The following is a 21721-nucleotide window of genomic DNA, read 5'->3' on the forward strand; positions in this document are numbered from 1 at the left end:
CCTTTTTTCAAAGATACCCGCTGCCCTGCCCTTCCCATGTCCTCCGGCAGTGGTGAGCGCAGCAGCACTGTTCCTGCCTGAACAAGCTGTTCTTAATGACAGAGAGAGCCAAGGGCAAGGGACACGGCCCCATTGGGATGGAGACACAAGCAGAATGGGAGTGGCGGAAGCTGCCAGAGCAGAGGCTGATAAAATGGGCAGAGCCTAGGGATGGGACCGGGGCCAACTGCTCCAAGCTAGAGCGAAGCAACATGAGCTTACAGCCCAGTGAGCATTTCTGACTGCACACTGTGGCACTTCTGCCAAGAAGGCCACCTGCATTTCTCTGCTGTCTCTCTCTATCCCTATCCCTTTCTCTCTCTCTCTCTCTCTGCCCTTCCTGCTGGGACAGCCTTGCTTGTTATTTGATCCTGCGGAAGCACCAGGACATTGGCTCTCACTCTGCAGTGTCCTGTGCTCTGCAGGGAAGAATGGAGCCACGGCAGGGTGAGATGCTGATGAAGGACAACCAGGAATGGTGCCCAGAGAGAAGGAAAGAGGAGCAGCCCAAGGCAGCAGATGTAAATGGCGGAGGACCTCTGCAGGGAGCGTCTCCTTTAAGCCCTGGGGTGGCTCCGGAAAAGGGGAACGGTTGCCAGGATGAAGGTGAGAGGAGGCTAGGACAAGGGGTCGCCCCAAGCCAAGAGGGCGCAGGTGCCAAGCGACAGCTGCCAAATGGCTCCAGAAGAGAAGGCCCTTTGGAAGAGGAGATTTCAGAAGAACAAAGCCTAAGGGCCCCCCAAGGCAATTCAGGCCTAGGCAAAGGAAACAAGATGGGCGTATTAAAAAGATCAGCCAAGGAGGAACTGGAGCCAACTGGAGGGAGGAAGTCTGAGGAATCCATGATGCGGGAGCTCTCTGAGATGGTGCAGGATGTGGTGAAGAGCAGCAGCTGGTGGGAGAGGCATGGCATTGATGGCACAATCATCGCTTTGAACCTTCTCTCCCTGCCAGTAGGTAAGGAGAATGCATCAGGTGCTCATTGAACTTGCGGAGTGGGGTGGGAGGAAGGTCGGGGAGTCCCGTGATTCTTAATGGGTGCTATAACACCTTAAAGTTTACCGATCTTAAGCCCTGTGATGTGCTCAAAGAAGGGAAAGCATAGGTTGCCAACTGCTGAGGCATGGGCATTGGCCAGTCTTACCTTGCACAGAGACTTCTCTGGGGCATCTGCCTGGCTGGTGAGAAATGGGTTGGTTAGAATGCCCTGGGGCTTGTCTCTGACCCTCACAGCATGGAGTACGTTAACGTCCTTGCGCTGCACTCCTAAGCATGGGGTTGGGGGTGGGGCTACTATTTCATTTTGCCACTTATGGCCACATAGTCCCTGGACTATGCAACAGAAAAGGATGGTGGAGCTTTCCCACATTGAAAAGTGAGTCAGTGCAACACTGTACTGATGTTATCATAAATCATCTTGAGATATTCCCCATAGAAACTTATTTGTGGAGGAGCTCTCCAACCTAGCTCAGTGGGCATGTTGCAAATGGTATCTAGCAAGAACACAGCAAGTCACAGTGAACATTACTGCAGTGGTTTTGGAAATCTGTATTGATGTTGGCAGGTGCTTTTATACAGCTAAACTGGTGAATTTCAGATCAGTCACTATTTTGCCGCGCAGCCTGACCCCCTGGTGGTTAGTCATCCTGCATAATAAAATCAGTGCTATCTAACAGTAAGGTCAGTAATGGAGTGCCCAGGTGGTATGAGGTTATTTACAGTGGAGAGAGACACTCTCTCTGGGAGTTTAATTTTTGGGATGTATTTGACCAAATTATTCCTCAGCCAGCTGAAGAGTCTGGAGGATGTTCTCCCTCATATCTGTCCCAGCTGGCATGAAAATTTATTTATTATCCCTCCTTCAACATGAGGTCCCATGGTGGGTTACAGCAAAACCAGATAAATATGCCTTGAACCATTCCAGAATGGAACAGAACAATGTATCTGTGGTTCTTTCGCATTGACTTAGCTGAATGCATTTGAAGGTCCAACAAGAACAGTGTTTCCCAAACTTGGGTCCCCAGCTGCTTTGTGACTACAATTCCCACCATCCCTGACCACTGGTCCTGCTACTTAGGGATGATGGGAGTTGTAGTCCAACAACAGCTGGAGACCTAAGTCTGGGAAACCCTGAACTAGACCATCTTGAAAGACATGGACGTTGTTGCTGCTGGTTTGTTTTCGTTTTTTGGTCTCTTCCCATTTCCTGTAATGTTGAGTTAGAACATGTGGCACAGCATCATTGGTGCCGTGCCTTATCCTGACCCTGCCAATGACGTGGGGCAGGGCAAAATATGGCACAATGACATCATCCACATGACACTGAGTTGCAAAAGCTCTGCCTATTTGGGCCTTCAAAAAAGAAAAAAAAAACACAGAAAAACACCACACGGCTATGGTAAAAAAAGACCCACCCCCAAACAAATCACTTTTCGGCAGCCCTCAATTCAAAGTGCCCAGGCTTCATTAAACTCCAAAAAGCAGTTTGGGTCATATTCACACCATACATTTAAAGGAAATGTCTTATTCTAAAGAATTCTGAGAAGGGTTAGTTACTTCTCACAGAGCTGTCATTCCCAGCACTCTTGGGGTTTGTTAAGAGGCGTCATGTGCTTTAAATGTACAGTACAGGTGTGATCCTGTTCTTCACAAGTGTCCTGATTCTGTCTGACTACCAGATAGTATGATCAACCTCCCTTCTAGCTATGAGCTGAGCCCAAATAATTCTAAGGTCCTTGTTGCTATCATGATAGAGCTGGTTAGGACTCATGGACCTTCTAGGTCCTTTGATTACCTCTAGCAGAAAGTTCTAAATGTGTCCTCTCTCTCCCTAGGGTTCCTGCTTCTGCGTTCTGACAATCTGTTCCCTTTCCTGTTGGGCATTGCCATCTTGGGTGTGGTACATCAAACCCTCACTATGAAGGGGAGCCACCTGGCCACCCACAATGCTCTGGCGGAGTCTAAGTCCTGGGGGAAAATATGGGCCGTATTCTTCCTTGAGGTGCGTTTCACTTTCAGCAGCTCCTGTTCTGTGAGAGAATGCAAAGAGGTTTGACTCGTTTCAACCCATTCCCCCCTTTTATTTTAGAAGAGGAGAGTGGAAAGCACTGTGTGTGTGTGTGTGTGTGTGTGTGCGCGCGTGCGCGCGTGTCTGTGTGTGTCAGTGTGAGGCTATTTCTTCATCTGCAGGTGCCCCCTCCTTTTATGTTAAAAGCACATTTTAGATTTACATAAACTTTACATTTAAAGCACCCCAAAGAAAAAGGATCCTAGGAACTGCAGTTTATGCTGGGAATTGCAGCTTCATGAGGGGTAAACTACATATTGCAATAGTTATCTAAAGTAATTGATGCCTAGGACTTGCCGATCAGAAGGTCGGCGGTTCGAATCCCCGCGACGGGGTGAGCTCCCGTTGCTTGGTCCCTGCTCCTGCCAACCTAGCAGTTCGAAAGCACGTCAAAGTGCAAGTAGATAAATAGGTAGCATTCTGGCGGGAAGGTAAACGGTGTTTCCGTGTGCTGCTCTGGTTCGCCAGAAGTGGCTTAGTCATGCTGGCCACATGACCTGGAAGCTGTACGCCGGTTCCCTCGGCCAATAAAGCGAGATGAGCGCCGCAACCCCAGAGTCGGTCACGACTGGACCTAATAGTCAGGTGTTCCTTTACCTTTACCTTATTTCACCATCAAATAAATGATTAGGGGGTTACAAACAGCACCAGCATTTTCCTCCGTGTAATACAGATAATAAACCTAACGGGGTCCAGTGCCGCTCTATCTCTATCTGCACGACCACTTGCTTTAATACTGGACAGATCCAGTAAAAGGTCGTCTTTTGTTGCATTACTGCCAACATGAAGCATTACCATTGCCCTGAATGTGGACCATTTGAACTGGCACATAAAACCACCAATGAACAAACTTGAGAGTTCTCTTGTAGATTAGTGGAGAATGTGATCAGGGGGTTCACGTGCCACATTTTACTCCATGGATCTAACCCCATATTTGTTTCTCACGCTGTCTTAGCCTCAGGAAAGCAGGAAATAATATTTGTGTAGGGTCAGATAAAAACTGAGAAATCTGAAAAAGCTCCCTTTTTCTTGAAAAGTTGCCCTGAAAAAGGGGTACATTGAATATAGAAATCTTTCCCTTGAAAGAAGTTCTTTCCATCATTATGTCCATCGTTTTCCTATCTTGTGTTGGAAATGGAGAGTGGCAGGGCGCCGGCAGCACAGACAACTTACAAGGCATCAGTCTTTTATAACCTTTAGGCCACATCAACACTGCACACCTCGCAAAGGGATTGCTAAATGCTTTCTCACAAATCCTGGGTAGCAAGATTCAAGGAGTGGCTCTCAAAGGTGAGTCTGTGGAGTCTGTGAAACTTCAGCTCCACTCAAGGTGCGGTTGAACCTGGCAAAGCTTTAGAGAAAAAGTTGCCCTAATTGAAAGATGTCAAAATAAGATTACAAGTGAAAAAATTCCAAACTGCTTGATTCAGATTGAGTATAAAACAAATTCACAGCGAACTTTGCCCTTTTATTTTGCAAAATGAATTTATTCAAATTGCCTGCAACAATTTCAGAGTCTTATATGAAATGGAAATTGGAATAACCTGGACTTAAAAAAAAAAAGAGTCTAGGAGAGGGTCTGGGGTATGATCTTTAATGCATATTTGCACACATGTGTGTAACTCTGCAGGTGAAAGTCACTTAGGCTGCAATTTTAAGCCTCTGAGACAACATGCATAGGATTGTGTTTTTCAGGAGCAATCTGGAACAGGAAAGTAATGAGAAGTGAAAGAATGAAATTTCCTTCCCCGGCACCCCTTCTGTGCTCCCAGATGACATTCCCCCTCTCCAAGTAGTTCTTTCTCTTCAAAACAGGCTTACAAGCTACGTTTCCATGTATTTCTGTGTAATGTGTAGTTTGACGCTCGTGTGGTACAAACAGAGGAAATCTTGTGTTATGGACCCTGTTGTGAAACTACACATTCTAACATAGTCCCATTTGAGTCAGGGAGGCTACACTGAATTAAGTAATTTGAGCATTCACCACCAAACAGCAGTGTTCTAAAACTTATCGTATTGGCCCGAATATAAGCCGCACCCAAATATAAGCCATACCTATAAAATTGGAAATGGGACGTGGGTGGTGCTGTGGGTAAAACCTCAGCGCCTAGGACTTGCCGATCGCATGGTCGGCGGTTCGAATCCCCGCGGCGGGGTGAGCTCCCGTCGTTCAGTCCCAGCTCCTGCCCACCTAGCAGTTCGAAAGCACCCTTAAGTGCAAGTAGATAAATAGGTACCGCTTTATAGCGGGAAGGTAAACGGCATTTCCGTGTGCTGCTCTGGTGCCAGTTTGCCGGAGCAGCGCCGTCACGCTGGCCACGTGACCCGGAAGTGTCTTCGGACAGCGCTGGCTCCCGGCCTCTAGAGTGAGATAAGCGCACAACCCTAGAGTCTGTCAAGACTGGCCTGTACTGGCAGGGGTACCTTTACCTTTTACCTATAAAATTGGAGGGGGGGAACCCTGAATATAAGCTGCGGTGGGTGGGCTGTGCACCATTTTCCCACGCTCCCGGGCTGCTCTCTGGGCGGGGGAGGGGGGAGTCATGATGCTTTGTTGGCAACCTTCCCCCCTTATCTCTGGTGGGTCAAGGGAGGCTTGTGAACAGCTGCTCCAAAGCCGCCTTCGAGTGGACGGATCAAAGTGTGGGCGCCAGCAAAGTGGTGCAGCTCGCCCTCCCCATAGGGGAGCCTGGGGCAAAGGCGCACAGCGCACCCGCCGCTCCAAAGCCTCCCTTGAGCTGACAGAGATAAGGGGTACAGGGGGGAAGGCTGCCAGCAAAGCGGTATGACTCCCCACCTTCGTTCCGACAGCTCGGGGAAGGCTTTGGAGTGGCAGCCGGCCACACTTCCAGGGGGTGGGAGCTGTTCTGTTTTGCTGGCGGCGTAAGGTTCCAAATATAAGCCGCACTTTAACTTTTCACGATCAGAATTTGGAAAAAAAAAAGGGTGGCTTATATTCGGGCCAATACGGTACTGCCTAGTAGGTCTTGTTGACCAATAGTGAGCTTACCAGGCTTGCAACCTTATGTAAAATTCTGTAATACTGTCACTTCTGAGAGCCCTGAATGCATATGTACTAGATACATGAGCAGGCAGCGTTCCTTTATTTACCATTTCTTTCTGTCCCAGGTTTGCTCTGCTTTCACGGCAGAACAGGGGTCCTACAACCATGTGAAAATCCACCACGCTTACACAAATGTCATCGGCCTGGGAGACTCTAGCACATGGAAGCTTCCCTTCCTGAACCGCTATGTTTACATGTTCATTGCACCCATCGCAGTGCCCATCCTCACCCCATTGGTAGCCATTGGTACGTTTCTCTCCTCTGAATCCTGTTACTTTTCAAATATAACATTTATCCTAGACAATTTTAGGTATCTTCGTGTAGAAGGTGATTTAAATCAAGATATTTTTGGTCATTGTATCTCACAGTGTAGCATTTATTCTTTGCCTCAGAGTAAGAAGATGGGGAAGGACTAAATATATGCTACTCTAGCGGATCCAAACCTTTTTGGTATGGCAACCCATCAACTGAAATTCACTTGGTGTGGTGTGACTCATCTTTTTACTGTCGCATGAGTTTTGGACCTTAGGTCTTTGGCAGCCATAGGTTTCCTGCATTTTAACTGCAGGTTTGTGCTTATTTTATAGCCAGTACATGAGGCATCGAAGCAAAAAGGCACTTAATGCTTCTATCAATGTGGAATTATTTGTTGAAATATTTATAGTACTTACAAAGCATTTGCTGTTTTTGTTTATGGGAATTTAACAACACCAACCATTGGATCACAGGATATTGCAATATTGTTTTAAAAGCGTACAGTTTTACAAGCAGTACTAAAAATACTCATAGGTCAATATCATGAGAGAAATTATTTGATATGAAGTCTGTTTTGGCAAGTGCCAAAGTGGAATGGCTAAGCTTGAATTTTGCCTACCTGGGGTTTGTAAATGTGGGGATTGATGGCATAGACTCGGATCATTATTGATACATATCGTAAAAATATTATTTCTTATTTAGACTAAGCGAATTTCAGAGCATCTTTGGCTTCACTGAACCTGGTAGCAGATCCGGTGACAGTTTGCCACAAGGTGCTCATATAGGGAACAATTTTGAGTGACTATTACAGCTTGCCTGTGATGCACAGGCCCACACCTTGTGGTGAACTGTCACTGGATCTGCTGGACAAAAGTGGTTCCCAAGCGTTAAAATGTAAGACTCAAGCATTTCAGGTCCAAGTATCAACGCAGCAGCCCAGAGTGGCTGGGGAAACCCAGCCAGATGGGTGGGGGTATTATTTATTTATTTATTTTATTTTATTTATTTACGTTACATCAAGAAAACAAAGTTGTAGGAGGTATTCATCATACCAGTTAAAGATTAAAAGCAATAATTACTTTTGGCTTACTTTAGAAAGTCCATGACCCACAGGTTTCTCAACTCATGTTCCAGGAGTTCAGATGTAGTATGCTAGTCTAATCCACTTCCATTAGACAAGAACATCTGTTTAACCAGTCCCACCTACTTAATTTGAATCAAGTGTGCTCACAGGCTGAGAAAGAGGCCTGTAGAACATAGTTCCAGCTATTTAAAGCAAGCAAACAGGCCATTCCACACATTAGAGGGGAGAAACCTGCCTCTGCAGGGTTGCTAAGCCAGTCTCACCTGACCTCAAATACTCCTGACCTTAAATATTATGATCAGGCAGGCGGACCTTGAGTGCAGAATAAAACCATTCACCACATCCTACCAAAACTAGTTTTACTGGAGAATACCCCAATGCCACTAAACAAAATCCACACCTTTTCCTAGTTTTCCGTCAAATATTTAACAATAATCTTGTGTGAAGTGAGGTATGTTTTATTTCTCTTTCAATTATAGTAAGTATTTCTAAATTTGCACCTACATAAGTGAGCAGAAGCTAATTCTGCACAGAACTGCATCTTCCATTGGCTACTTTTGGTGATGTGTTTTTCTGTGGGGAGGGGAGCCCAAGCAAGCCACTGATCTTACCTGAACTATTTCCCCACTCTAAATTCTCTTCCCCCACCAACACACACAGATGCTGTACCTAAATTTTCCCCTGCCACCGAGCTCCCAAGAAGGAGGCCATTAGGGAAATGTGATGAGGAAAAAGAGCTGAACACCCCCTCTCCTAACACCACTGCTTGGCTCTATAGAAATGCTTCAAAAATGGAATGACTGTTGCTGTAATATTATCAAGGAGAAGGATGAGGAATGGAGCCTTGCTGCAAATTGCCCCACATGAGGCAGAGCTTCAGGTTGCTTCTCAGAAATGTGCCTTCCCACCTATGGTGTAACAGCTTAGGGAAAGAGCCCTGAGAGCTGCTACATTCACAGATTCTTGATTCCACAGGCATGCTCAAAGAAGTTGAATTGAAGACTGCCATCCGGACGCTCTGTTGCATGTTTGTTGGCCTGTACTCCCATTACTGGCTGCTGATCAACATCTCAGGTTTCCAGTCCATGTGGTCCGCTCTCAGTTGCATGCTGGTCACACGAGCTCTCCTTTCCCACCCTTACATCCATGTTAATATCTTCCAGGTAAATGCTACCAACTCTGTATCAAGGGCTCTCTTGCTGTTTAACTAATTGATGGTCTCGCGGCAATAGGCCGTGTGACTCGAAACATCCAACATATTTGGCAAATGCTTTATTCTTTCCCACTGTTGACATGTTTAGGCTGCAATCCCCCCCCCCCCACGTATATGAACTCCCACTGAACTCCGCAAAACCAGCTTCTGAATGGGGATGCACAGGACTGAGCTGTAAGTAGATTAAAAGATGGGATTCTGCAAAACCTGCAAAGGAAATGGAACCATGAAACATTGGTTGCATATTTAACTACACAAACACACATATAGAGATGCCTCTGTGATAGTATGCATTTTGGCTGCAATCCTGTTCACTCAATTAAGAATAAGTCCCACTCAAATATAATAAGTGTAATGTAGTTTATAAACAAACTCACTTCTAAGTATACGGTATATGATGCAATATTGCAAGTAAACATGGAATTAGGCTGTATAAATAAACTAACTTCTAAGTACACATGATGCAATATTGCAAGTAAACATGGAATTAGGCTGCATAAATAAACTCACTTCCAAGTACACATGATGCAATATTGCAAGTAAACATGGAATTAGGCTGCATCAGATATTTGACAGCATCCATACTTGATGTGATCTTTGTATATAGATGGATGAATCTGTCCATTTAGGTTTCTTGCAGTTTCTCTTTTCCCCCATCTTAAGTTCAGTTCCCTACATTCCTACATTACTATTTACTTTGTTGAAAAGAAGTCCTCACAAAAAATAGAATGTTAGCATGCATTTCTCCTAATATACAGATTGTTGAATGAAATCTTGCTTGATGTACGTGTTTTTGCAAGATTTCCCCTCTATATGTTAATAATATTTTTTTGCTATTAATCTCACTAATATATGCATTTTTATGCCACATTTCCCCTGAAAAGTGAATTAATTATATTATTTTGTGATGTATTGCAGAATTTAGAGAAGTGCGAATTTGGAAATCTTGCTTGCATTTCAGTTTGCACGTTGTTTCAGAACATACAAATTCTAGGTTTATGTGAACTAAATCAAATTGATTCCCCATCCCTGCCTTTATGCAGGTTGTGAATTACTTAATGCAGAATTCTGGGTCTGTTCCATTTCTGAGTGAGTTACTGTTTCTCCACCATAGATACACTGCGATGTATCTGGAAACATGATTTATTGCTATTACTCAGATGCTTCCTTCTGTAGCTAAGCTTCCTCTCGAGCTCTTAGGAAGGATCAGCAGCAGCTAGCTCTTTGTGGTTTTGTCTCGTAGCATATTGGCCTGCCAATGTTCGCAGCTGACAAAAAGCCCAAACGGATTCACATGATGAGCTGTGGCGTTCTGAACCTGCCTCGGAATCCCCTGCTGGACTGGTCCTTTGGGCACTCAATCATCAGCTGCCACGTGGAGCATCATCTCTTCCCAGCACTTTCTGATAACATGTGCCTGAAGGTGCGAAGTTGGGTGGCGGATGGACGTGCTGGGTCTTTAGAAGGCAGTAGTGTCTATTGAATGTGGAATGAGTAAGGAGAAGGGGACATGTCTGGTGGTTTTAAGAAGGAAGTGAATTCATGGGAGGTCAAGGTCACAACTGTTGGATTCCAAGCCTTTATCAGGAGAAACTGGCAACTCTCCCAGGCACCCGGCTTGGTCTCCTGTTGACCTCCCGGTCTGCTTTCCCGGCAGGATCCAGGCAGAGGTCGCGATAGGCGATCCTTCTCAGCATGAGAAGAACACACCCCTCTTTCCTGCCCCCCCGGCAGGGGAAAGAGATAGACAGAAACGTATTTACATGGCTTTATTTCTGTCTTTGCAGTGTTACAAAAAACATGTCTGCTCTCTTCAAACTCCAGCAGACAACTGAACAAACACTTCCTGTGCAGCTCATATTACACTCTGAGCTAATTCCGGTGCTGTCTGTTTCCCACAGACACTCCCAACATCATGTGACGTTTCCAAGCAATCAGCTCGCAGCAGCATTGCTTCTATATTGTAACAACAACATCTCTGGGGATAGAAGAAATTGCATTTATTCTATCCATTATAGGTTTCCTTACCCACTCCTCACCATAAGGAGGTTACAACAATGCAGCCATCTAATTTTAAAATCAGATAAAAATAATTTTTATAAGCAACTAACTAATACAATTTAAATAAGAAACCCATGCAGTTTAAATCGGAAGGCAGAGACAGGTATATTTTTACATTCTCAGCTATCAATGACCAGGGTAAAGAGGAGTGTCTTCTGCATCCAATGGAAGCTGTACAGTGAAGATGCTGGACAAACCTTGGTGCCATGGGAATCCCACAATTTAGGGGCTGTCACAAGGAATGCTGGCTTCCAGGCCACCACCTCACATTAGTTTTGAGGGCAGCAGAAATACTAAGCACCCGCCTTCCCACCAATCTTAACAGTTGAGAGGGGTTGTAGGGAAGGATGTGGTTGTTCAGATACTTGGGGCCTGAGGCTTTAACTCAGGTCAACAGCAAAGAGTTTTGCTGGAGCTGGGGCTGCTTTGTAATGGAAGTGGAGGACACCCCCCCCCCCAGCCACTTGCCAAATATCTGTGGCATGAGGACTGTTCCAGACACTCCAAGTGTCCCTGTTTTCCAAGGACAGTCCAGAATTTTCAGAAGCTGTCCCAGTTTCTGATTTGATGCTGAAATTTCCCACTTTTCCTTAGAGTGTTCCTATTTTCATCAGAGAAATATTGGAGGGTATGTTTTAATGCGGCCCCCAAGCCATCCAAAGGCAGCTCTGTATAGGGAAGTTTTTTAATGTTTTATGATGTTTTTATATATGTTGGAAGCTACCTAGAGTGGCTGGGGCAACCCAGTCAGATGGGCTAGATATAAACAAAATAATAATAGTAATAGTAATAATAATTAATAAAGGTAAAGGGACCCCTGACCATTAGGTCCAGTCATGAGGGAGCCGGCGTACAGCTTCCGGGTCATGTGGCCAGCATGACTAAGGTGCTTCTGGCAAACCAGAGCAGCACACGGAAACGCCGTTTACCTTCCCGCCAGAGCGGTACCTATTTATCTACCTGCACTTTGACATGCTTTCGAACTGCTAGGTTGGCAGGAGTAGGGACCGAGCAACAGGAGCTCACCCAGTCACGGGGATTCAAACCGCCGACCTTCTGATCAGCAAGTCCTAGGCTCTGTGGTTTAACCCACAGCGCCACCCGCGTCCCTCAATTTATTGAATTAAGATGTCCCTATTTTCATCGGAGAAATGTTGAAGGGCATGCTGTTTAACCACACCCCTCTTTTGCTTCTGCAGCTGGCAAATGAGGGCCCAAGAGGGATTTAGTCTAGGGGCTATCCTAACTGCTGGAAATATTAGTAATCACTAGTAATGCTAATTAATGCTGCCTTTCCCTTTTAGATCAAGCCAATTGTTTCCCGGTACTTTAAAGAGAAGAAGTTGACATACAATGAGGATTCTTATTGGTCCCGCCTGAAGTTGTTCCTGGCCAAATATGAAGAACTGATGGTCCACGCGCCACCTATTTCTGAACTTGTTGGGATTCAGTGACAGCTCTTCTAGGACACACAGCTATTATAAACCTAAGGCAAGACTGCTCTTTCCCAGAATCAAGAAATTTAGAATTCAGATTAGGAACTGGATCAAGCTATCAAGGGGAACACCAGCATGTCTTTAATATCTTCCATATGGACAAGTAGATGACCTTTTGGATAAGAAACTGCATCTGCTCAGTGATGAGTCAAAGGGGAGATCAATTGCTCCTATACAAGAGATATTTTTAATACTTTGACTCAACCTCCCCGCTCTCTTTTAATTTTGCACACCGACAACTTTGATGCATCCTTCCTATGAATTATAGAGTAGGGATGGTGAACCCTCTAGTCAAGACATTGCTATATTAGAGTTTCCATCATCCCTGACCATGTTTGCTGGGGCTGATGAGAGTTATGTTTCAGCAACAAATGGAAAGCCACAGGTTTGCCACTGCTGCTGTAAGGGCTGATTCATGCGTTATTTCCCCCGCTGCCCCTTAAACAGATGTAACATTCATGTCAGGAGACACTTGCACACAGCAAGATGGTTGAGTGGTATTCGCCCGCACAACTTTGGTGTATGCCTGAGATCAGACTGATGCTGATTTATGAATCCACAATGGAGGAAATTTCATACTGCTTTCCATACATTACAACAGAAATGAAATGTGTGGAGGTTTTGTCTGCAAGGGGGAAAGTAATACATGAAAGATCAAGTTGACTCCTGTCTCAGTGCAGACAGGATAACTCAGGGACTTTGTTAAACTTAGCTAAATCACTTTGTTAAGTCAAGCCTCCAATCTAGGACAATTGAAAAGGTGATACTTCTCCATGGAATGATTGATGGGCCTTGAAGGCAAATTTCCAGAACTGGCAAAATGGAAGTTACCTCCAAATGATGACAGCCCAATAAGCCGGGACAACACAACCACCTTGGGTGGTAGACTTCTTAACAAGAATGATGTTGGGGGGGAAGCCTATATTAAAGACTGCTGCTGTGGAAATTATTATGCAATGCGGGGGAGGAGGTAGGAAGAAAATGAATTCTTATATTACCTCCCCCTCCCCCTAAAATTTCCTGTGATGGAGAACTTGCGTTCTTGAGATAAAACTGGTAATGCAATTTTACATCTCTGCCTTGCCTAATTTATTTTCTTTTGAAAGAATGTGGAGCATCACCAGGGGTGTAGGAAGGAGGGGGCAGGTCACCCCGGGTGCCACTCTGGGAGGGGTGACAAGATGGCCCCTGCCTCCCCCCAGCTGTAGAGCGGCCGAGGGCGCATGCAGTCCGTATGGGCGCTGCTCACATGGCGTCCATCCGGGCTGCTGCTCATACATGCCGTCCATACGGGATGCTGTCACACATGAGTGGCATATGGACTGTGCAAACGTGGGATGCCGCACATGCGCAGTCCATATGGGCTGTGCCGCCCCGGGTGCCGGAGAGAGTTCCTCCGCCACTGAGCATCACCAGCAAGGTCGCAGGTAGCAGAGGCAGGAAGGGAAGATGACTGGGTGGGTGGAACATGGTATGAGCTATTGCAGAGACCCAGATGTAGTCAGGATATTGAAATTGCTGATGCTGCTCCAACATTCCAAATTTAGTATTACTGAACTTTAAAGTGACATTTTTTCAATAAGACAGCCAACTAGGCTCCGTTACATATCCATGATTTGATGGATTTCATTGATGATTATTATTTTACAAAAAAACCTGTCATCCCGAATCTGGCTGCAGGTGTCGAGCGTTGTGTAATCAATGTGCCATTTGTTATCACTTGGTACAGCTGGGTTCATGAAGCATCCAGTACGTGGCAAGGTATTTTTGATAGGGAGAAAAAGTGTGAAGATATTTGGGGGCAGAAAATCAGGATGAGATGTGAATGTGAGTACAGTGGTATCTCGGGTTAAGTACTTAATTCGTTCCGAAGGTCTGTTCTTAACCTGAAACTGTTCTTAACCTGAAGCACCACTTTAGCTAATGGGGCCTCCCATTAGCCGCCCCGCCACCGGAGCACCATTTCTGTTCTCATCCTGAAGCAAAGTTCTTAACCTGAGGTACTATTTCTGGGTTAGCGGAGTCTGTAACCTGAAGCTATGTAACCTGAAGTGTATGTAACCCGAGGTACCACTGTATTCTGTAGTACTCAACACACATTCCCACTTAAACAGGGGTGCCAACTTGAATAAAATATTGGGGGGGGGCAGGTAAGGCCTGCCCTGCATAATTGATCAAATGACATAGTGCGCATGCATCATTTGGATGTCAATTGCCCATCAACTCTCAAATATTTTATTGGGGGTGTGTGCAAAAACCCCCAGCCCCTAGAGTTGGCTCCTATGCACTTAAATTTATAACAAAGCCATCACAGAAAAGACAAAGCCTCCCCTCTTCAGAATAATTTCCCCCTGCCTTAACTATAGTTGAATATTACATGAATATCATCACAAACCATGTTCTTCTGAAAACTGTGGTTTGAAATCATGCTTTATTAGGGGAAGCTGGCTTGCATCAACCTTGGGTTGGATTGGTGAACATGTTCTGTGAAATTATAGTTAATGGCAGGAAGTCAAAGGAAGAGAAGAAGAAGATCACTTTGAAGCAAATAGGAGCCTGATACCTGCTCTCACTCTCTTAGGCAAGAGATCAGCAACACAGTAGCTGTGCCGGACCAAGATAACAAATTCATTTTGCTCTGAATATTCATTTCAATTCAGCTAGTTCCCGAAACTGTTATTCTTTGGTCTTAGTGGGTATCGAATGGAATATTCATTGTAGACTATGCATCGCTTGAACTTACCAAAATAGATCAAATTTGAAGTTCTTTCTATATTGCAAGTTTTATTATGAAAGTCATTGTTGTTGTTTATGAACAAATGACCCCCCCCCCAATCCAAATAGCAAGAATATAAACCCCTCAACAACATATCAAGCCTGTAATACAAATCCTTAATGACTGATACATAGGCACAAGTAAGACATGATGCTAAGTCATGGTTAAGGAATCCTAACTACAACACTTCTATGATTCTGTGATTTCTGAAATGGCAAACCATAGCTGTAGCTATTACCCCACTTCCAGAGCTCCTACACCATGGAGGATAAGAGTGGAATGTAAAAAGGTAAGTGCTGAAAGGATGGAATATAAGATAATACAAGAAGTCATTCACCTGTCTTATGTCTGCAAGCTCAGAGTGATGTCTGTTTTGCAACTATTGATGTGCAATGTTTTCACTGTTGACCAGCAAATGAATCATGGCAAATTAAGCAGTATGCCACAAGAACAAGAAGTTCTAGAAGTAGAAGATAAACCTGAATGTTCTTGGAAGCCAGGGATGCAGAACCCTTCAGATTTTGCTGGGACTCCAGCTCCCATTATCCCTAATCAGCAAAGCCCCATGGTCAGGGATGGTGGGAGTCATACTCCAACAAATGTCTGAAAGGTCATTTGTTGGCCTTTTGTTATCCTGATTTTTTAAAAATCTGAGTATTCATCACAATATTTTCAAAACAACACATTCACTTCAACTTTTACTTAATAGCCACCAACTGAAAGTAAGGCTTTATCATTTCAGAGTAGAAGCAAGCACTGCGTAGGGAATAATCCTGAACTGGCTGACAAGGGTGGATTTTGCTGGTCTAATTTCCCATCCATTCCTCTCTATTTGTTCATTAAAGGCTTGATTAATCATCATGATGAATTTCCTCCGTGGTTTACGAAGACCACAGTGCCCCCCAATCCAATGGCAGCAAAATTAAGGGGCAAGGGGGGGGGAGAGGAGGATTAAACAGAGATTTATTTCGATACCATTTCAGATTGTGTGAAGAGGTTAATCCCAATGCCACATGCTGCTGGCATAATTACAGCTCAGTTCAGAAACAATCATGTTTGACAAGCTCTGATCTTGTTCAGAATAAAGCTTAACTATACAGTTCATATACACAGCGGTTGCTATTGCAGTAAAATCATATTGACAGCATGCAGGTGAAGTTTTTAAGCAAAATTTGCTTGCTACTGAAAATAATGCCCCTCTCTATGGTATCACCACACAGAGATTAGCAGTGCGATCCTATGCATGTCCACTCATAATCCCATTCAAACCAGTGGAGTTTAACCACAGGTAAGCATGCATCAGATTGCATACTTAGCCAACATCTGCAGGTTGAATGGGGATCCAAGGGGCTTGCTCATAATTAATTTGCTATCATTAAGGAGTTTACAAAATTGGGTACAGAGTGGATAAAATGGGTGAAATAAATATTCTCTCATGCCTTGAGAATGGGGCAGCCATTTAATGAAGCTGATTGGCAATAAGCTCACAGATGACAGGATAAAATGCTTCACACAATGCACATATATTAACTTGTGGAATTTACTACCACAAAATGTGATGGTAGCTGCTGGTTTGGAAGCCGCCTTGAACTGGATTAGGCACATTTATGAAAGCTAAGTCTACCAATGGCTATAAGCCATGGTATTAACTATCACAGGACACAGCATTCAAAACAGATCGCTTAAAAAATCAGCTAGTCCCTCTCACTTCAGGAGAATTGTCTCAGGTCAGCAGGATATTCAGAAAATATCTTATTCAGTGCTTGTTTGGATATATTTCAGAAGAACTGCCATTGTAGAGGGTTGATATCATGCACCTATAAATGTAATGTTTACGAACAACTCTGATGACTAAAGTGATTTGGAGTCAGGGTGGGAAGACTCTAAATGGCTAATAAACCTTCAGCTTCATATGCTGTTTAAATGGCTACCAGACACGGAGAACAAACAGGAGAAGACTGTGCTCTTGGTGCTTTGCTTGTAAGGCCCCAGAATATTCCAACTGGCTGTTTCACGAAACAAGAGGCTGGTCTAGACAGAAATGGTTTAGATTTAAGAGCTGGAAAAGCTGCAGAGAAAGAGCAGCCAAAATTATCAGGGGAGCAAGAGCAACACCCCAGACGAAAGGTTACAAACATTTTCAGCTTTTTAGTTTACCAAAAATAGGATATAATCTAGGATAGTACAGTTGGTAGAGCATGAGACTCTTAATCTCAAGGTTGTGGGTTTAAGCCCCACCTTGGTAAAAAATAAATAAATCCTGCATTGTAGGGGGTTGGGCTAGATGACCCACATGGGCCCTTCCATCTCTGATTCTACTGAGTAAGGAAGGACATTACAAGAAGTTTATAGAACAACGGTGTGGGGGAAGTGGGTAAGTTTTTCTCCCTCTTTAATAATACAGTGGTACCTCGGGTTACATACGCTTCAGGTTACAGACTCTGCTAACCCAGAAATAGTACCTCGGGATAAGAACTTTACCTCAGGATGAGAACAGAAATCGTGCTCCGGCGGCGCGGCAGCAGCGGGAGGCCCCATTAGCTAAAGTGGTGCTTCAGGTTAAGAACAGTTTCAGGTTAAGAACGGACCTCCGGAACGAATTAAGTTCTTAACCCGAGGTACCACTGTGCCAAAACATGGGGGTCATCCAACAAAAGCTGAATGATGGGAGATCAGGACAAAGGACATACATCTTCACACAGTGCATGGCTGAACTGCAGAATATGCTGTCACAAGATCTGGCAATAGCCACAAACAGGGATGGCTTTAAAAAGGGTTTGGGGTTTTTTTACACATCAGTGGGAAAAGCTATCAATGGCTACTAGTCACGATGGCTCTGTATTATTACATCCCCTCCAAGTTCAGAGGCAGTAGATCTTGCTCATCCTCCTCAGGAAGCCACCACACGGTGCCATTTTGTGTTGCCCTTGATCCCAACTTCATGGAAACTCTTTTTATTGCAATATGTTACTGAGGAAGTGCCATGAAGGATTCAATACTAGACAACTGTGTACAGTGGTACCTCGGGTTAAGAACTTAATTCGTTTTGGAGGTCCTTTCTGAACCCGAAACTGTTCTTAACCTGAAGAAGCACTTTAGCTAATGGGGCCTCCTGCTGCTGCCGCGCCGCCGGAGCACGATTCCTGTTCTCATCCTGAGGTAAAGTTCTTAACCTGAGGTACTATTTCTGGGTTAGCGGAGTCTGTAACCTGAAGCGTCTGTAACCTGAAGCGTACCACTGTATCAGTTTAGTGAGATGTACCACTGATACCACTGTATCAGTTTAGTGAGAAATCAGAACACACTAGAAATTATAAAGAATATAATTTTTGCATTATACTCAGTGTTGTAAAAACCCACATATTGTGGCATATCAAGTAGTAGATTGCAACAGCTTGTCTTGAAATAAACCTAGGTCATGTTTTTATGCTCTTCTTGGCTATTAAATTAAGGGAGAACAGACAGAACTAGCAACATTTGTGCTGGGGCACATTTCCTATCATTCATGCTGAAATCTTGAATAATTGGCAATTCTGCAGATCAATGACTTCAAGAGAAGATGAAAGGGAAAATATGGTCTATTTTAGGCAGATAAATATAGCCTTGTTTTTTTCTTTCTGTGAGTGGCTTATCTAGCAGACCTTTTAGGAAGTATTTATTTATGGCTTCAAGGTCTTTAATAAAAATAGACTTCTAAAGGCATGGTTTGTCCTGGGAACGAAAAATCCTTCAACATGTAACTGATGACCAAAAAGAAGAAGAAAAAAAGAGGTAGCTGTGACTAAGGAAGCCAGAGTTGGGGGCAGGACAACAGCTATGTCAACTTGAATATATATATATATATATATATATATATGTATGTATTTGCATTTTATCTATTTGTTAACATTCTTATATTACATCGGTAAACGTTGTTATATTACATTACAGGACTTACTATAATATAATTTCCAACATGTATACAAAAATTATATACAAATTTTATATACCTAGAAAAAAATGAAACAAACAAACAAACAAACAAAAGAACAAAGAGAAAAAACAAAAACAAATGGCGCAGTTAACAAATACCCTGAGAGGCAATTCAAAACAAAAATTTATGGAAAAGTGGGATAGATATAAAAGATATGTTCAAAAATACAGTAAAGGTTTGTATCTATGCTAGCATTTGACTGACGTTGGAGTGAGACTGAGTTGAGAAATAAGAATAAGAGCACATATTGATATAGGAATGTATTAGATAAAATGTAAAGAAATATACAATAATAAGAGTACATTCATTTGTAAAAAAAGGAATATACAACGGGATAGACAAGAAGTCTAGTGTGTTGATATGTATATGATTTTGTCAACTTGAATATTGAGCGAATACTGCAGTATCACAGAGAATGCTACTACTTACTTGAAAGTAAATGGACTTCTTTCCAACTAAACATGCACAGAATCAGGCTGGATACCTCTTTGGAAACAACATGATTTACAGTACAAATGTAACCGTATGTACAACTGGGGGGTGGGGGCCTGGCCCTGCTGAATGAGTGTTCAACTGGGGGGTGGGGGCTTGGCCCTGCTAAACGAGCTGTGAAGAAAATTTCAAAGTAATAAATAGTATTCTGCTTTCCAAAGTACTGTTCCAGATGACTGTGGAACAGCAATGACTCAGATTAGCATCCATAAAGGGTTGTTGACCAGAAAAGATTCCAGCTGTATCTCGACCTTCAGTTTTACCATTAACATTTGACGTGCGGAGCTAGTGAGTCTATGGAAAAATCAGTGTGTCAGACAAGGATGTGGGAGACCCAGCTTCAAATCCCTCGCTTGGCCATGAAACTCACTGAATAACCTTGAACCAACTACCATCTCTCAGTCTAAACTATCTCACAAGGATTTTATCAAGGTAAAATGAGGGATGAGAGAGAAACATCCTGAAGGCGGAATGGTGGAACAAAAATGTAATGTGTTTCCTGTTTGACATTATAAAGGTTATATAATGTTAAAACTTTTATGAAACTGACTGTGATTGGACAGCATTTTGCACCCAATTCAGATGGCACTACAGTGGTACCTCGGGTTACATACACTTCAGGTTACAGACTCCGCTAACCCAGAAATATTACCTCGGGTTAAGAACTTTGCTTCAGGATGAGAACAGAAATCGTGCTCCGGCGGCGCAGCAGCATTAGCTAAAGTGGTGCTTCAGGTTAAGAACAGTTTCAGGTTAAGAACGGACCTCCGGAACGAATTAAGTACTTAACCCGAGGTACCCCTGTATTTAGTTTATATTACTAGACAAGTAACTCTTAGGGCTTGGCATCCTCAGGTGACACACCAAGGTCCTCTATCACACACAACAGTGATCCAGCCTAAACATTTCTTACGCCTGACGGTTTCCCTTAGCAGCACACTTATCTAGCTAATGTTAAGGTAGAAAGCAATGGAAGGGGAAAGAGGCTGTATTAATCATGAACTAGCCAGAGGGACTTCTTGGTAGTGGCGCCCGCCCTGTGGAACCCCCTCCCATCAGATGTCAAGAAGATAAGTAACTATACAACCTTTTGAAAACATCTGAAGGCAGCCCTGTATAGGGAAGTTTTTTACGTTTGATGTTTTTGTATACAGTGGTACCTCAGGTTAAGTACTTAATTCGTTCCGGAGGTCTGTTCTTAACCTGAAACTGTTGTTAACCTGAAGCACCACTTTAGCTAATGGGGCCTCCCGCTGCCGCCGCACCACCGGAGCACGATTTCTGTTCTCATCCTGAAGAAAAGTTCTTAACCCGAGGTACTATTTCTCGGTTAGTGGAGTCTGTAACCTGAAGTGTATGTAACCTGAGGTACCACTGTATGCTGGAAGCTGCTCAGAGTGCCTGGGGCAACCCAGTCAGATGGGTGGGGTACAATAATAATAATAGTAATAATAACCACCACCACAACAATGTGCCTGTTGTCTTTGTCCATGGAGTTTTCTTGGCAGGGATACTGGAGTGGCTTGCCGGTTCCTTCTCCAGGTGGATCACGTTTGGTCAAAACTCTCCACTATGCCCTGTCCATCTTGGGTGGCCCTGACCGGCATAGCCCATAGCTTCTCTGAGTTATTCAAGCCCCTTCGCCACGGCAAGGGAGTGACAACAACATGCAATTTGCACTTCTGTATTGTAGGGCTCCACATTTACGTTTCACATCTAGTGGTGTACGAGAAAACAAATCTATTTTGTTCCTAGCAAGGGAATTCATGCATGCTGTCTGCGAATCATATGGCTTAGTTTGCGATAAGGAAGAATTAGTATGGACCAGGGTGGATTAAAGCCCTATTACGAGGCAGGGCTGCTGCTGCACGTGGACAGTCAATTGTCCACTCACTGTTGAACAGAATACAACTCAGGGCTGGGCAAGTGTGATTATTCCCCATCACCGTAGCCAGGATTTTAGTTACGGAGAGGCAGAACTTCAGATTTCTATTGATTTTGATTTATTGGGGGGGGGTCTGCCCCGCCCCCTTGGCTACGCCCATGATCGTAGCTACCTTTACTTATCAATGCTTCCCATGCAGCTGGGGGAAGAATCGATACCCCTTTTCCGCGGAGGATGCACCATAGAGTTCCGCAGCCCACCTGGCCAAGGCAGGAGAGGCGCATTCCGTCACGTGCTTCCTCCTGTGGCCGCGCTC

The 21721-nt window shown here is 44.1% G+C and overlaps 1 protein-coding gene and 1 long non-coding RNA gene across 2 annotated transcripts in view; one reads left to right on the top strand and one right to left on the bottom strand.

Annotated features, from left to right (window-relative positions):
* The window catches only part of FADS6 (fatty acid desaturase 6), a 26959-nt gene extending 13610 nt beyond the window's left edge, over nucleotides 1–13349 (top strand). Inside the window, 6 exon segments of the mRNA XM_083430048.1 lie at nucleotides 465–996; nucleotides 2874–3040; nucleotides 6236–6416; nucleotides 8485–8672; nucleotides 9966–10145; nucleotides 12088–13349. Coding sequence (XP_083286174.1) covers nucleotides 465–996; nucleotides 2874–3040; nucleotides 6236–6416; nucleotides 8485–8672; nucleotides 9966–10145; nucleotides 12088–12237 — 1398 coding nt within the window. The 3' untranslated portion in view covers nucleotides 12238–13349.
* LOC310672639 lies at nucleotides 8679–21684 on the bottom strand. The gene is made up of 4 exons (XR_014508696.1): nucleotides 21578–21684; nucleotides 19617–19634; nucleotides 19458–19576; nucleotides 8679–8929 (listed from the first exon to the last, which is right to left on the bottom strand). It is a non-coding gene; the product is annotated as an uncharacterized lncRNA (long non-coding RNA).
* Between the last annotated feature and the right edge of the window lie 37 nt (nucleotides 21685–21721).

The sequence above is a fragment of the Podarcis tiliguerta genome, assembly GCF_965153285.1.
Source record: "Podarcis tiliguerta genome assembly, chromosome: 2".
NCBI lineage: Eukaryota > Metazoa > Chordata > Lepidosauria > Squamata > Lacertidae > Podarcis > Podarcis tiliguerta.